The sequence below is a fragment of the Mesoplodon bidens genome (genome assembly GCF_964165515.1).
Source record: "Mesoplodon bidens genome assembly, chromosome: 10".
Classification (NCBI taxonomy): Eukaryota; Metazoa; Chordata; class Mammalia; order Artiodactyla; family Ziphiidae; genus Mesoplodon; species Mesoplodon bidens.
The window spans coordinates 30,930,884-30,946,181 of record NC_138172.1 but is presented as its reverse complement, the minus strand read 5'-3'; the positions used below and the strand labels follow the sequence as shown (position 1 = coordinate 30,946,181).

Below are 15,298 nucleotides of genomic sequence, written 5' to 3'. Positions count from 1 at the left end.
CTGACTTGAGTTGATGTTAAAGTGACTTAATATTTAACCTCAAGCTATAAAGCATCGTCACAAGGCTGTTCCACCCCCCACCCCCCAACCCCTTTTTGGTCTTACAAATAAACATGCTTATAATTTAGATACTTGGGTACATACCTGATTCTGCTGAACTTAGAGTATGACCTCCAAATTTTATTTCAGTTTGGCGGAGTTTAGTCATGTTTAGCAGCTGTGTGACTTGTGGAACATCTGTCGTTAGTTGGCAGCTTCGTGGAATGATGTCTGTAGGTTCATCTGTTGGAAAGGGAACACCATATCCAGTTGGAAATAAAGACTACCATTCATTCCCCAAATGTAAGCCATTTCTGCCAAATGGACATATCTTATAAATGAAACCAATTAAATTAAAACATTTTAGAGTATAACTTTGGATGAGTTACTCAACCTTACAGGCTTGGTTTTCTCATCTGTAAAACGAGCATGATAATTTTAATGTTCACTTTCTAGGACTGTAGAAAGGATTAAATGAGATACAGTACTTAACATATGGAACAGGTTCAGAGACTTCTGCAATAAATGAGAGCATTGACTGGAAACATTTTATATTTGTTTTTTAATACTAGAGTGGTACTTGAAAGAAGAACTAGCTAGGTATGCTCCAAGAAAGGTTTCTGGGAGTACACTGGCTCATTTATACAAGATCAATAAGTACAATGACATTACCGAATAAGCACCTAGAGCCATTATATGAGTCAATTTTTAAACTTTTTATTTTGAAATAATTTTAGACTTACAGAAAAGTTACAAAAATAGTACAGAGTTCCAATATACCCTTTACCCAGCTTCCCCTAATGTTAACATCCTACCTTCAAATACTTTCAAAGAAAAAATTAAAATAGTATTTTCATTATTATAGTTTGTATTTCCAATGAGATTTAATATTATTCATATATGTTTATATGGATATTTAAGTTTTCATTATAGTAAGTTTTCTGTTCATGTTAACCCATTTTACTTTTATAGCATTTAAAAAAGTTATTTATATGATCTATTTTGTCACAAAGATATTAAGCTTTGTCATATGTAGCAAGTAGGAATTAAGTTGCTATTAGCATTCCAAAAAGCAATTTTACTGTGTGCATCAAAAGCCTTAAAAATGTCCATGGCATTTTACTCAGTAATTTCACTTTATGAATGTATTCTAAAGTAAACAAATCAGAAACTCAGATGAAGATCTATGTAAATAAGTATAATTTCTGAAAAAGGAAGCAACTGGAATTTTCAGTAAAGAGTCACAGAGAATTGTATTTATGAAGATAGCTTGATGATATGGGAAAGGCTCAAGACAGGAAGTTAAATGAAAGTAACATATCCAAAACTCTATCTCAACTTAATGATTTTAGAAAATCGTTAAATAAAATGTATGAATGGCAAAAGGACTAGAAGGAAATATACCAAAATGTAAAATAACTTTTCATGATTAGCTTAAGCATAGTTTTTATTTTCTTCTTCAGAATAATTTGTGTTTAATTTTTATTAGGAAAGAGTTTCTATTTTTAGAATCTAGTGGAAAAATTTGGTGTGTGTATATGTGAATGTGAGTAGTAAGAAAAATTCAACCGAATTCATCCCTCAAAAACATCCTTAGGTATGTATAAACTCTAACCATGTATATAAAGGCAAATGATGTTAGGTTTTTGTACATCCAAGCCATGGCAATTCCCTAATTAGATCTTAATGTCCTAATCTTGAAAAGGAAAATGAATCATTTAGCTAAAAACTTAAATGCTCATCAGCAGTGTCATGATTTCTAAGTATCTTAATGCTCCAGTAATTACAAATGCCACTGAGTTTACAAATCGTAGTTTTCAGGTATTCTTTGTCCATTCATTTCTTATTTGTCATCGACATTTAGTAAAGTAATTGAGTAAATGAATTCTCAAAATAGAAAACTTTTGGAAAATAAGTAGACTAACTCCAGATGTATATCTGACATGTCATTTCAGACTTCTCTGAGGTAGAAAAAGATAATTTCCACATCAATGCCAATATTGATAAACTAAGATTTTATATTAATAGAGGAAGAGAATTCTGTAGGCTAATAAGATTCTGAATCCTATGAAGAGAAATCATGGAAACTTTAGCTCATAGGGCTTGTGAATGTAAAATGCCATACAAAGTTTGAACTGTATCCAAAAGAAAAGCTGAGTTTCCAACTAACAAGGGAAAGACACAGCAAATTCTGGTAACCAAAACTCCATAAGCTTTTATGAAAGACAGAATAAGGCAGAGACTATTACAAAACTCTAATCTGAATCCTACAGGAATGTGGTTGACATGCAAATCAGATTTCACATTAAAAGGCTCAAATCCCCTCTGAATCATTTTTCCTTTCTCTGTATCTACTCTCTCTTTGCTCTCAGAACGTCTCACTATTTATTGGATTATTCATTGAGGGAAACTGTGGATAGTATAAAACCTTCAATAAAAGAAGAAATCCAAGAAAAAAACTACTGATTTATTATTTTAAAATAGAGCCTAATCATTCAGCAACTACTGACTGCCAAACTTGGAGACTTTGTAGAGAAAGTCTCATTTGTGAGAAAGAGGAAAGGGGCCTTAGTTTCATTTTTGCAATCCCAAACTATGAAGGAGCTTTAAACCTGGTAGTTGGATGTTCTGATAGACCTAAATAGAACTTAACTCATCTCCCCACTAAACAACCCCCTTCTCAAGGCCCAATTACTAGGTTACGTTATTTTATTTTTTAAGCATTTACAGCTTAATTTAAAAATAAGGATTAATTCTGAAAACAGCATAGATCCTACATAAAAATTAAATCGTGCTGAACTGTGAGTATTAGAGGGCATGGTCTGCCTGTATCATTCATTTACTCATTTCATCATTCAGTAAATACTTATTGAGCCTCTACTATGTGTCAGGCACTCATCTTCATCTAGTGGCTGGGAATGCAGTGGTGAGCCAGAGTGACTCTGTGCCGGCCTTACTGAAGCTTATACCTAGCAGAGAATATGGAACAAGTTATACCACAAATATTTAAATTATAATTGTGTTAAGTGCTCTGAAAGAGAAGTTCAAGATGTTATAAAAGAAGCAATGGGGGAATCCAACATTACAGGGTGTTAGGGAAAGAGACATTTAAGCTGAGTCATAAAGGATAAGTAGTTACTCAGGTAGAGGAAACAGCTTTTGAAGACTCTGAAGGCAGAAAGACTTTGGAGTATTCTAGGAAGTGAAAGAAAGATAGTTCTGCCAAACAGAATAGTGAGAGAATCCCAATGATAGCTTTACTACAACACCTGGTTCAAAGGGGATGCTTAATAAATGGTCATGAACAAAAGCCCCTTTTGAACAGCCAACCTAGATTACATGCAGCTGTCCAGTCTTCCATTTTTCTTCTCTGGTTGTTCTTTGTTCAGCTATATCCTGAAAAGTACTGCATGCACATTTTATTTGGATAGCACATCTTTCTCCCCAGAGGGCAAATAACAAATCAAGCTGGCAATCAGATATTAAGGGACCAAGGCCTGTCTGCCTTTTTCTTTCAGACAACTTCTATCTTCCGGAAGGAACTGTGTATGGAAACGTGCAGACTGCTTGATTAACATCTGAAAAATGATACAATCGAATTTAAACTGCTTTTGCTAACACATCTGAAAGAATATAATGTTGGCTGGAATGGTTAGCTCAGAATGGCAATGGTACATGAAGGAGAAAGCTATGAGAAAGCTGACAGATTTGCTCATGTAGCATCCAAACACAACCAGATGGTAGTTTTTGTTGATGTCTTTGCTCCCAGTATGAGATAGTGTATTATTGCAATGTTTGAGTGACTTTATAACCCTGTTCTCCTTTCTTTGGCCATAAAGTCATAATAAAATGAACCATTCTATAGGTGTTTAATACCCCTGATGAAGATCTTAACTAGCTTTAAAAATTAAGTCATCAATTTAAATACATATATACAGCACTTTATGCATTAAAAACCATCATCCCCATTTTACTGGGGGGAAATGCCTTATAAAATAGTGAGATTTATAGACCTGTTTCCACTTAAGGCTACTCATAATTCATTGCAGTTTAAGTATACCAATTTTGTAATAGTTCACTGAACCTGGACTCAACTATATTCATCTTACCTATCTGCAGTGCCTAGCACAGTGCCTTACTTATATCAAATCTCCCCTCTCTGAAACACCAGTGCAAGCCAAGCACAAAACATAAAAGTTTCTAACTTCCAGGATATTTGTTTTTGTTTGGGCTGCTGTAACAGAATACTGCAGACTGAGTGGCTTATAAATAACAAATTTATTTCTCATAGTTCTAGGGGCTGAGAAGCCCAAGATCAAGGCACCAGCAGATCTGATGTCTGATGAGGGTCCTATTCCTGGTTCCTAGATGGCTTCCTGCTAAAACCTCACATGGTGGAAAGGGAGAGAGAGTTTTCTGGGATCTCTTTTATTAGGGCACATATAAATTCTAGGGGGACACATTTAATCTATAGCAATTTTGGTACAAAGTTGGTTCATTTTTTGCTTGTTCATTCATTCACTTACCATATAACTATCAGATTTTCTCTGGGCCTGGCATGGATTCAAATCCCTGCTTTATGGAGTTTACTGTATAAATGTGGAAAGATTTTTAAGAAGCAGTATATCATTGTGGTTAAAAGCACAGGTTCTGCAGCAAGGCATCCTGGGTTCACATTCTGGCTCTACCAAGTGGTTGTGTGATCCTAGCATTGTAATTTACCTTGCTGTGCCCTGCTCTCCTTATCTGTGAAACATGGATATAAAAATAACACTTTCCTCATAGGGTTACTGTGACGATTAAATGAGCTTAATGTATACAAGAGGATAAGAATAGTGCCTGGTACATAGCAAGTGTTATATAAATGTTTACTATTAATAATAGACATACTTATGTAAATTATTTCATTACAATGGTGACAAAACCACCACATCTTAGTATGTGTGTTTTTGTTTTGTTTTTAATAATAAAAGGTTTTGATGTTTAAAGGAACTACACAAAAACTTGGCTATCTTGAATGAATCATTCCATTGAAGCTTTTTTTAAAAAAATGAGGAGAAATTCATTTTAACCTAAAATTAAGCATTTTAAGATAAAAGATTCAGTGGCATATAGTATACTCAAAATGTACTTACCCATTAATTCATACCTCCTCATTCTCTCTGGCCCCCAGTCCGTGGCAGCCATAAATCTACAATCTTTTCTCTATGGATTTATCTATTCTGGATATTTCATATAAATGGAATCAAGCAATATGTGTCCTTTTGTGTCTGTGTGAATAGTACTTACCAAATTTTGTTAAACCATTCATCCACTGATGGATATGTGGACTGTTTCCACATTTTGGCTATCATAGATAATGCTGTTATAAACATGCATGTACATGTATCTGCTTTCCATTTTGTGGGGTATATACTTAGGAGTGGAATTGCAGGGTTATATGGCAATTCTGTGCTTAACTTTTTAAGGAACTGCCAAAATGTTTTCCACACTGGGACAACAATTCTACATTCCCATCAGCAATGTATGAAGGTTCCAATTTCTCTCCACACTTGCTAACACTTACTTTCCATTAAAAAAATTATAGCCGTCTTAGTGGGTGTAAAGTGGTAACTCACTGTGGTTTTAATTTGTATTTCCCTAATGACCAATGATGTTTAGCATTTATGTTTGTTGCCTGACATTTGTGTTATCTTCTTTTGTATATCTCTTTTGGAGATATATTTAAGTCTTTTGACCATGTTAAAAAAATTGGGTTGTCATTTTGTTGTTGTGTTATATATTCCAGGTACTAGAATACATCAGAGTATATATGTACATGCTATTTAAGAACCAGAATATATATTCTATCAGATATATGATTTACAAATATTTTCTCCCATTCTGTAGGCTGTCTTTTCACTTTCTTGATAATGTCATTTGATATAAAAAGTTTTTAATTTTGATAAAGTATAAGTTATCTATTTTGAAAATTTTGTTGCTATGCTTTTGGTGTCATATCTAAGAATCTATTGCCAAAACCAAGGTCATGAAGATTTATCTATATTTTTTTCCAAGACTTTAATGGTTTAACCTCTTACATTTAGGTCACTGATCCATTTTGAGTCAATTTTTATATATTGTGTGAAGTAGGGTTCCAACTTTATTCTTTTGGACGTGGATATGTAACTGTCCCTGAACCGTTTGTTGAAGAGACTATTCTCTCCCCACTGAACGCTCTTGGCATCCTTGTCAAAATCAGATGTATAAGTTTATTTCTGGACTTAACTCTGTTCCATTGGTCTATATGTCAGTCCTAACAGCAAACTCCTTTGATTTCTGTAACACTGAGGTAAGTTTTGAAATTGAGAAGTGTGACTCCTCCAACTTTGTTCTTCTTTTTCAAGAATTTTTGGGTATTCAGGTCCTCTTGCAATGCCATATGAATTTGAGGATTAGTTTTTCCAATTCTGCAAAAAAGGCCATTGAAATGCTGACAGAGATTGAATTTAATCTCTAGATCTTTTTAGGTAATATTGAAAATCTTAACAATATCATGTCTTCCAATGCATGAATGTGTGATGTCTTTCCATTTATGTAGGTCTTCTTTAATTTCTTTTAGCAATGTTTCATAGTTTTCAGTGTACAAGACCTTACGTCCTTGATTAAATTTATTCCTAGGTATTTAAGTATTTGGATGGTACTGTAAATGAAATTGTTGTCCTTAGAAGTTTTGAGAAATAATGTTTTATTATAAATAATATTTATAATACTTAATTATAAAATATGTATTTTAATCAGAATAATTGAGTCTTGATATACAGATATTCATGACCCATTTCTGTGGGACCTACTGTTGGCTGCTGGGCATCTCTGCTATGCTGAGATATTATCCCCTTTACTCCCCATGGAGTGGTTTGCTAGGCAAGGGTATTTTGAGTTCAGCTCCTCTTTGGTAAGGAGTGGGAATGTAGCCTTAAGCTGACAAGATTCGGATACGGTGTGCACTAACCAGACCTGGAGGTGAGGAAAGAGGTGGGAAAAAAACTCAAGAATGTTAATTATTAAAAGCACTAAATCACTGCACTTATTGTGGAAGGTAAACTTGTGTAGCACTGAGGAAAGGACAGTCAGAGGGTTGGCGTCGAGTTCCACCTTCTGTACCCTTGGCACAAGATGCCTCATTTCCATGGGCCTTGTTTTCCTTATCTGTATAATTAAGACATTGGATTAGATAATCTCTAGGGCCCTTTCCTGATCAATGAGTCTATCAAGGCAAGACATCAGATGATCTCTAAGGCCCTTTCCTGACCAATGACTCTACTAAGGCAAGATATCAGTATTTCTAATTTTTTCTGTGGCCTCTGAACGGATGGTTTTCTTCACATTGCTAGACACCCAATAAAGGTTTACTGTATAGAGATAGTAAATGAATGGATAATTGAATAAACAATTAGCTAGCCCTTCCTTCATTAATTCATCATTTATGACAGGTTACTGGTGCCAGCTCATGTGCTAGAGATAAAAATGTGGAGATCCAAAAAAAAAAAAAAAAAAACAGTGGAGATCTAGTCTATGCCCTCAAAGTGCTCTCAGTCTTAAATCATAGTTTTAATTCTTCTCTTCTTGCATTTCTAAACACAGAACACATACTCCCCAGTCCTGATCTTTTAGAGAGAGCAATGAACTGGGGAGACTGGGGAGTCAGGAGATGTGTAAAACTGTCATTGGCATAGCATAAGTTCATGCTTAATGGATCATTACTTGTTCTTTTCTCTCATCTGTTCTCTTTTCTCTCCTTTGTCTTTCTCTTATCTATCTACACATATATTGTTTTTAAGAAAATGCAGAATGATACAAGTTAATCAATAATTCAGTCACGCAAATGCCAGTCCATGTCCCCTTGGGCACCATAAAAGTAATAAACTAAATTGAATCAGCATGCTTTACTACTTGTCCAACATAAGTCATTCCTCTGGGCAACTAAAACACTGGTTAATTGCCGTTTTAGGTTCCAATAACTCACTTTCTATTATATCCCACTGTGTAACAGAGAACAGCAAGGGAATTAGGCAACATTTCCTAGCTTAGGTGAGTTTGAGAGGTCCTAGAGTGAAATGGTAGCAGTTTAAATAAGCCAAGGACCACACAGTACTGAGTTTAAGTACGCATTTAATATAATATTTTAAAACTGAACCTGAGAATGGAATGTAAGAAACACATAAAAAAAGTTTCCTTGGATAAAAGTCTCAACACTATGACTGACTAATCTGTTTCTACAGAATAGAATGACCCCTCTCTTTCAGTAAGAAAGACAAAGGGACATTCATCACTTATTGTAATACAGATACCCTCAACACAGCCAGTCACCAAATCCTCGAATTCTTATTACATGACATCTCTTGTATATTTCCTTTAAAAATTTTCCCTCTTTTCTATCCTTCCATGAGAGGCAGTGTGCTGTAGTAATTAGGAGTATAAATTCTGGAGTCTGACTGCCAGGGTTTAAATCCTGCCTCTACTACTTAGCAGTTATGTGACACTGGGCACATATCCTGACTTCCCTATCTATAAAATGGGGATAGACCAGAGACTTACCGGAGCGTGCTGCAGCGACTGCTGGGCTTGCAAGGAGCGACCCAAAAGGAATTTAAGCAGTCTAGAGCTCCAGAGAAAAAAAGAGCGTGAGAGAACCATACACGGAGACGGCTTAACCGTTTATCCGAATTAAATATATGTACATATATTTATTTACAAAGAACTGTTGAGTTTTATCATTTTCGCTAAGTGGCCGTGGGCAGCGCTATAACAATACATCAGAAATTCATCTACACGTGGAACAACTCCTACAGAACACCTACTGAACGCTGACAGAAGACCTCAGACCCCCCAAAAGGCAAGAAACTCCCCACATACCTGGATAGGGCAAAAGAAAAAAGAATAAACAGAGACAAAAGGATAGGGACGGGACCTGCACCAGTGGGAGGGAGCCGTGAAGGAGGAAAGGTTTCCACACACTACAAGCCCCTTCGCGGGCGGAGACTGCAGGTGGCGGAGGGGGAAAGCTTCGGAGTAGCGGAGGAGAGCACAGCAACAGGGGTGCGGAGGGCAAAGCGGAGAGATTCCGGCACAGAGGATCGGTGCCCTCAGGCACACACCAGCCCGAGAGGCTTGGCTGCTCGGCAGCCGGGGCGGGCGGGGCTGGGAGCTGAGGCTCGGGTATCGGCTTTCAGTCGGAGCGCAGGGAGAGGACTGGGGCTGGCGGCAGGAAGAGAGCCTGAAGGGGTTAGTGCACCACGGCTAGCCCGGAGGGAGTCCGGGGAAAGGGTCTGGAGCTGCCGAAGAGGCAAGAGGCTTTTTCTTCCCTTTTGTTTCCTGGTGCGCGAGGAGAGGGCATTAAGAGGGCTGCTTTGGGAAGCGCCGGAGACGGGCGCGAGCCGCGGCTAAAGGCGCGGACCCCGGAGACGGGCGTGGGACGCTGGGGCTGCTGCTGCTGCCACCACCGCCGGGCCTGTGTGCGAGCGCGGGTCACTGTCCGCCCCACCTTCCGGGGGGCCTGTGCACCCCGCCACTGCCGGAGTCCCGAGACCCAGGGACGGCTTTCCCGGGAAAGCGCACGGAGCGCCTCGGGCTGCTGCAACGTCACGCTGGCCTCTGCCGCCGCAGGCCCGCCCCACACTGCGCGCCCCTCCCTCCCCTCTGCCTGAGTGAGCCAGAGCCCCCGAATCAGCGGCTCCTTTAAACCCGTCCTGTCTGAGCGAAGAACGGACGCCCTCCAGCGACCTACGCGCAGAGGCGGGGCCAGGTCCAAGGCTGAGACCCGGGAGCTGTGAGAGCAGAGAAGAGACAGGGAAATCTCTCTCTGTGCAGCCTCGGAGGCAGCGGATTAAAGCTCCACGGTCCACTTGATGTGCCCTGCGTCTGTGGAGTGCATGAATGGACAGCGAATCATCCCAAATTGAGGAAGTGGACTTTGAGGACAAGATTTAAGACCTTCCCCCCGTTTCCTCTTTTTACAACAAATTATCCCAAATTAAGGAGGTGGACTTAGCAAGATTTCAGACTTCTCGCCGTTTTCCTCTTTTTACAACGAAGTATGCCAAATTGAGGAGGTGGACTTGGAGAGCAAGATTTTTGATTTTTCCCCCTGCCCTCTTTTTGTGAATGTGTATGTGTATTCTTCTGTGTAAGATTCTCTCTGTATAGCTTTGCTTCCACCATATGTCCCAGGGTTCTATCTGTCCATTTTTTTTTCAATAATTACTTTTTAATTTTAATAACGCTACTATATTTCATACTTTATTCTATCTTACTTTACCTGCTCTTGCTTTTTTTCCTACCTTCCCTTCCTCCCTCCCTCCCTCCGCCCCTCCTTTCCTTCTTTCTCTCTTTCTCTCCTTCCTCCCTCCCTCCCTCCCCTCTTCCTTTCACTTTCTTTTTCTTTCCTTCCTCCCTCCCTCCCTTCTTACTTTCTTTCCTTCCTCCCTCCCTCCCTCCCTTCTTCCATTCACTCTTCCTTTTTCTTTCATTCCTCCCTCTCTCCCTCCTTTCTTTCTTTCTTTCCATCCTTCCTCCCTCCTTTCTTTCTTTCTTCCTTCCTTCCTTCCTTTCTTTCTCCCTCTCTTTCTTTCTACTTTTTCTCCCTTTTATTCTGAGCTGGGTAGATGAAAGGCTCTTGGTGCTGCAGCCAGGAGTCAGTGCTGTGCCTCTGAAGTGGGAGAGCCAACTTCAGGACACAGGTCCACAAGAGACCTCCCAGCTCCACATAATATCAAGCAGCGAAAGTCTCCCAGAGATCTCCATCTCAACACCAGCAACCAGCTTCAGTCAACGACCAGCAAACTACAGTGCTGGTCACCCTATGCCAAGCAACTAGCAAGGCAGGAACACAACCCCACCCATTAACAGAGAGGCTGCCTAAAAACATAATAAGGCCACAGGCACCCCAAAACACACCACCAGACGTGGACCTGTCCACCAGAAAGACAAGATCGAGCCTCAACCACCAGAACACAGGCTCTAGTCCCCCCCACCAGGAAGCCTACACAACCTACTGAAACAACCTTAGCCACTGGGGTCAGACACCAAAAACAACAGGAACTACGAATCTGCAGCCTGCAAAAAGGAGACCCCAAACACAGTAACATAAGCAAAATGAGAAGACAGAAAAACACACAGCAGGTGAAGGAGCAAGATAAAAACCTACCAGACCTAACAAATGAAGAGGTAATAGGCAGTCTACCTGAAAAAGAATTCAGAATAATGATAGTAAAGATGATCCAAGATTCTATTTCCAAGATCCATAATCTTGGAAATAGAATAGACAAAATGCAAGAAACAGTTAACAAGGGCCTAGAAGAACTAAAGATGAATCAAGCATCAATTAAAAACACAATAAATGAAATGAAAAATACTCTAGATGGGATCAATAGCAGAATAACTGAGGCAGAAGAACAGATAAGTGAGGTGGAAGATAAAACAGTGGAAATAACTGATGCAGAGCAAAATAAAGAAAAAAGAATGAAAAGAACAGAGGACAGTCTCAGAGACCTCTGGGACAACATTAAACGCACCAACATTCGAATTATAGGGGTTCCAGAAAAAGAAAGGGACTGAGAAAATATTTGAAGAGATTATAGTTGAAAACTTCCCTAATATGGGAAAGGAAATAGTTAATCAAGTCCAAGAGGCACAGAGAGTCCCATACAGAATAAATCCAAGGGGAAATACGCCAAGACACATATTAATCAAACTGTCAAAAATTAAACACAAAGAAATCATATTAAAAGCAGCAAGGGAAAAAAAACAAATAACACACAAGGGAATCCCCATCAGGTTAACAGCTGATCTCTCAGTAGAAACTCTACAAGCCAGAAGGGAGTGGCAGGACATAATTAAAGTGATGAAGGAGAGAAACCTGCAACCAAGATTACTCTACCCAGCAAGGATCTCATTCAGATTTGATGGAGAAATTAAAACGTTTACAGACAAGCAAAAGCTGAGAGAGTTCAGCACCACCAAACCAGCTTTACAACAAATGCTAAAGGAACTTCTCTAGGCAAGAAACACAACAGAAGGAATATACCTACAATAATGAACCCAAAGCAATTAAGGAAATGGGAATAGGAACATACATATCAATAATTATCTTAAATGTAAATGGACTAAAGACCCATATATATGCTGTCTACAAGAGACCCACTTCAGACCTAGAGACACATACAGATTGAAAGTAAGGGGATGGAAAAAGATAATCCATGCAAATGGAAATCAAAAGAAAGCTGGAGTAGCAATTCTTATATCAGACAAAATAGACTTTAAAATAAAGACTATTAGAAGAGACAAAGAAGGACACTACATAATGATAAAGGGATCGATCCAAGAAGATATAACAATTGTAAATATTTATGCACCCAACATAGGAGCACCTCAATACATAAGGCAAATACTAACAGCCATAAAAGGGGAAATCGACAGTAACACAATCATAGTAGGGGACTTTAACACCCCACTTTCACCAATGGACAGATCATCCAAAATGAAAATAAATAAGGAAACACAAGCTTTAAATGATACATTAAACAAGATGGACTTAATTGATATTTATAGGACATTCCATCCAAAAACAACAGAATACACATTTCTCTCAAGTGCTCATGGAACATTCTCCAGGATAGATCATATCTTGGGTCACAAATCAAGCCTTGGTAAATTTAAGAAAATTGAAATTGTATCAAGTATCTTTTCTGACCACAATGCTATGAGACTAGACATCAATTACAGGAAAAGATCTGTAAAAAATACAAACACATGGAGGCTAAACAATACACTACTCAATAACAAAGTGATCACTGAAGAAATCAAAGAGGAAATTAAAAAATACCTAGAAACAAATGACAATGGAGACACGACGACCCAAAACCTATGGGACGCAGCAAAAGCAGTTCTAAGAGGGAAGTTTATAGCAATACAATCCCACCTTAAGAAACAGGAAACATCTCGAGCAAACAACCTGACCCTGCACCTAAAGCAATTAGAGAAAGAAGAACAAAAAAACCCCAAAGCTAGCAGAAGGAAAGAAATCATAAAGATCAGATCAGAAATAAATGAAAAAGAAATGAAGGGGGCCTCCCTGGTGGTGCAGTGGTTGAGAGTCCGCCTGCCGATGCAGGGGATACGGGTTCGTGCCCCGGTCTGGGAGGATCCCATATGCCGCGGAGCGGCTGGGCCCGTGAGCCATGGCCGCTGGGCCTGCGCATCCGGAGCCTGTGCTCCGCAACGGGAGAGGCCACAAGAGTGAGAGGCCCGCATACCGCAAAAAGAAAAAAAAAAAAAAAAGAAAAAAAAAAAAAAAAAAAATGAAGGAAACAATAGCAAAGATCACTAAAACTAAAAGCTGATTCTTTGAGAAGATAAACAAAATAGACAAACCATTAGCCAGACTCATCAAGAAAAAAAGGGAGAAGACTCAAATCAATAGAATTAGAAATGAAAAAGGAGAAGTAACAACTGACACTGCAGAAATACAAAAGAACATGAGAGATTACTACAAGCAACTCTATGCCAATAAAATGGACAACCTGGAAGAAATGGACAAATTCTTAGAAATGCACAACCTGCCAAGACTGAATCAGGAAGAAATAGAAAATATGAACAGACCAATCACAACCACTGAAATTGAAACTGTGATTAAAAATCTTCCAAGAAACAAAAGCCCAGGACCAGATGGCTTCACAGGCGAATTCTATCAAACATTTAGAGAAGAGCTAACACCCATCCTTCTCAAACTCTTCCAAACAATTTCAGAGGAAGGAACACTCCCAAACTCATTCTATGAGGCCACCATCACCTTGATACCAAAACCAGGCAAGGATGTCACAAAGAAAGAAAACTACAGGCCAATATCACTGATGAACATAGATGCAAAAATCCTCAACAAAATACAAACAGAATCCAACAGCACATTAAAAGGATCATACACCATGATCAAGTGGGGTTTATTCCAGGAATGCAAGGATTCTTCAATATACGCAAATCAATCAATGTGATACACCATATTAACAAGTTCAAGGAGAAAAACCATATGATCATCTCAATAGATGCAGAGAAAGCTTTCAACAAAATTCAACACCCATTTATGATAAAAACCCTGCAGAAAGTAGGCATAGAGGGAACTTTCCTCAACATAATAAAGGCCATATATGACAAACCCACAGCCAACATTGTCCTCAATGGTGAAAAACTGAAACCATTTCCACTAAGATCAGGAACAAGACAAGGCTGCCCCCTCTCACCACTCTTACTCAACTTAGTCTTGGAAGTTTTAGCCACAGCAATCAGAGAAGAAAAGGAAATAAAAGGAATCCAAATTGGAAAAGAAGAAGTAAAGCTGGCACTGTTTGCAGATGACATGATACTATACATAGAGAATCCTAAAGACGCTACCAGAAAACTACTAGAGCTAATCAACGAATTTGGTAAAGTAGCAGGATACAAAATTAATGCACAGAAATCTCTGGCATTCCTGTACACTAATGATGAAAAATCTGAAAATGAAATCAAGAAAACACTCCCATTTACCATTGCAACAAAAAGAATAAAATATCTAGGAATAAACCTACCTAAGGAGACAAAAGACCTGTATGCAGAAAATTATAAGACACTGATGAAAGAAATTAAAGATGATACAAATAGATGGAGAGATATACCATGCTCTTGGATTGGAAGAATCAATATTGTGAAAATGACTCTACTACCCAAAGCAATCTACAGATTCAATGCAATCCCTATCAAACTACCACTGGCATTTTTCACAGAACTAGAACAAAAAATTTCAAAATTTGTTTGGAAACACAAAAGACCCCGAATAGCCAAAGCAATCTTGAGAACGAAAAACGGAGCTGGAGGAATCAGGCTCCCTGACTTCAGACTATACTACAAAGCTACAGTAATCAAGACAGTGTGGTACTGGCACAAAAACAGAAAGATAGATCAATGGAACAGGATAGAAAGCCCAGAGATAAACCCACGCACATATGGTCAACTTATCTTTGATAAAGGAGGCAGGAACGTACGGTGGAGAAAGGACAGCCTCTTCAATAAGTGGTGCTGGGAAAACTGGACAGGGACATGTAAAAGTATGAGATTAGATCATTCCCTAACACCGTACATAAAAATAAGCTCAAAATGGATTAAAGACCTAAATGTAAGGCCAGAAACTATCAAACTCTTAGAAGAAAACATAGGCAGAACACACTATGACATAAATTACAGCAAGATC

General features: G+C 38.6%; 1 protein-coding gene across 12 annotated transcripts in view; it reads right to left on the bottom strand.

The window, feature by feature from the left end:
* CFAP20DC (CFAP20 domain containing) overlaps positions 1 to 15,298 on the bottom strand; it is a 281,035-nt gene that overhangs the window by 135,000 nt on the left and 130,737 nt on the right. For all 12 annotated transcript variants that reach the window (XM_081247110.1, XM_081247103.1, XM_081247108.1 and 9 more), the window contains one exon: positions 145 to 282. In XM_081247110.1, coding sequence (XP_081103236.1) covers positions 145 to 282 — 138 coding nt within the window. The remainder of the gene's footprint in view (positions 1 to 144; positions 283 to 15,298) is intronic.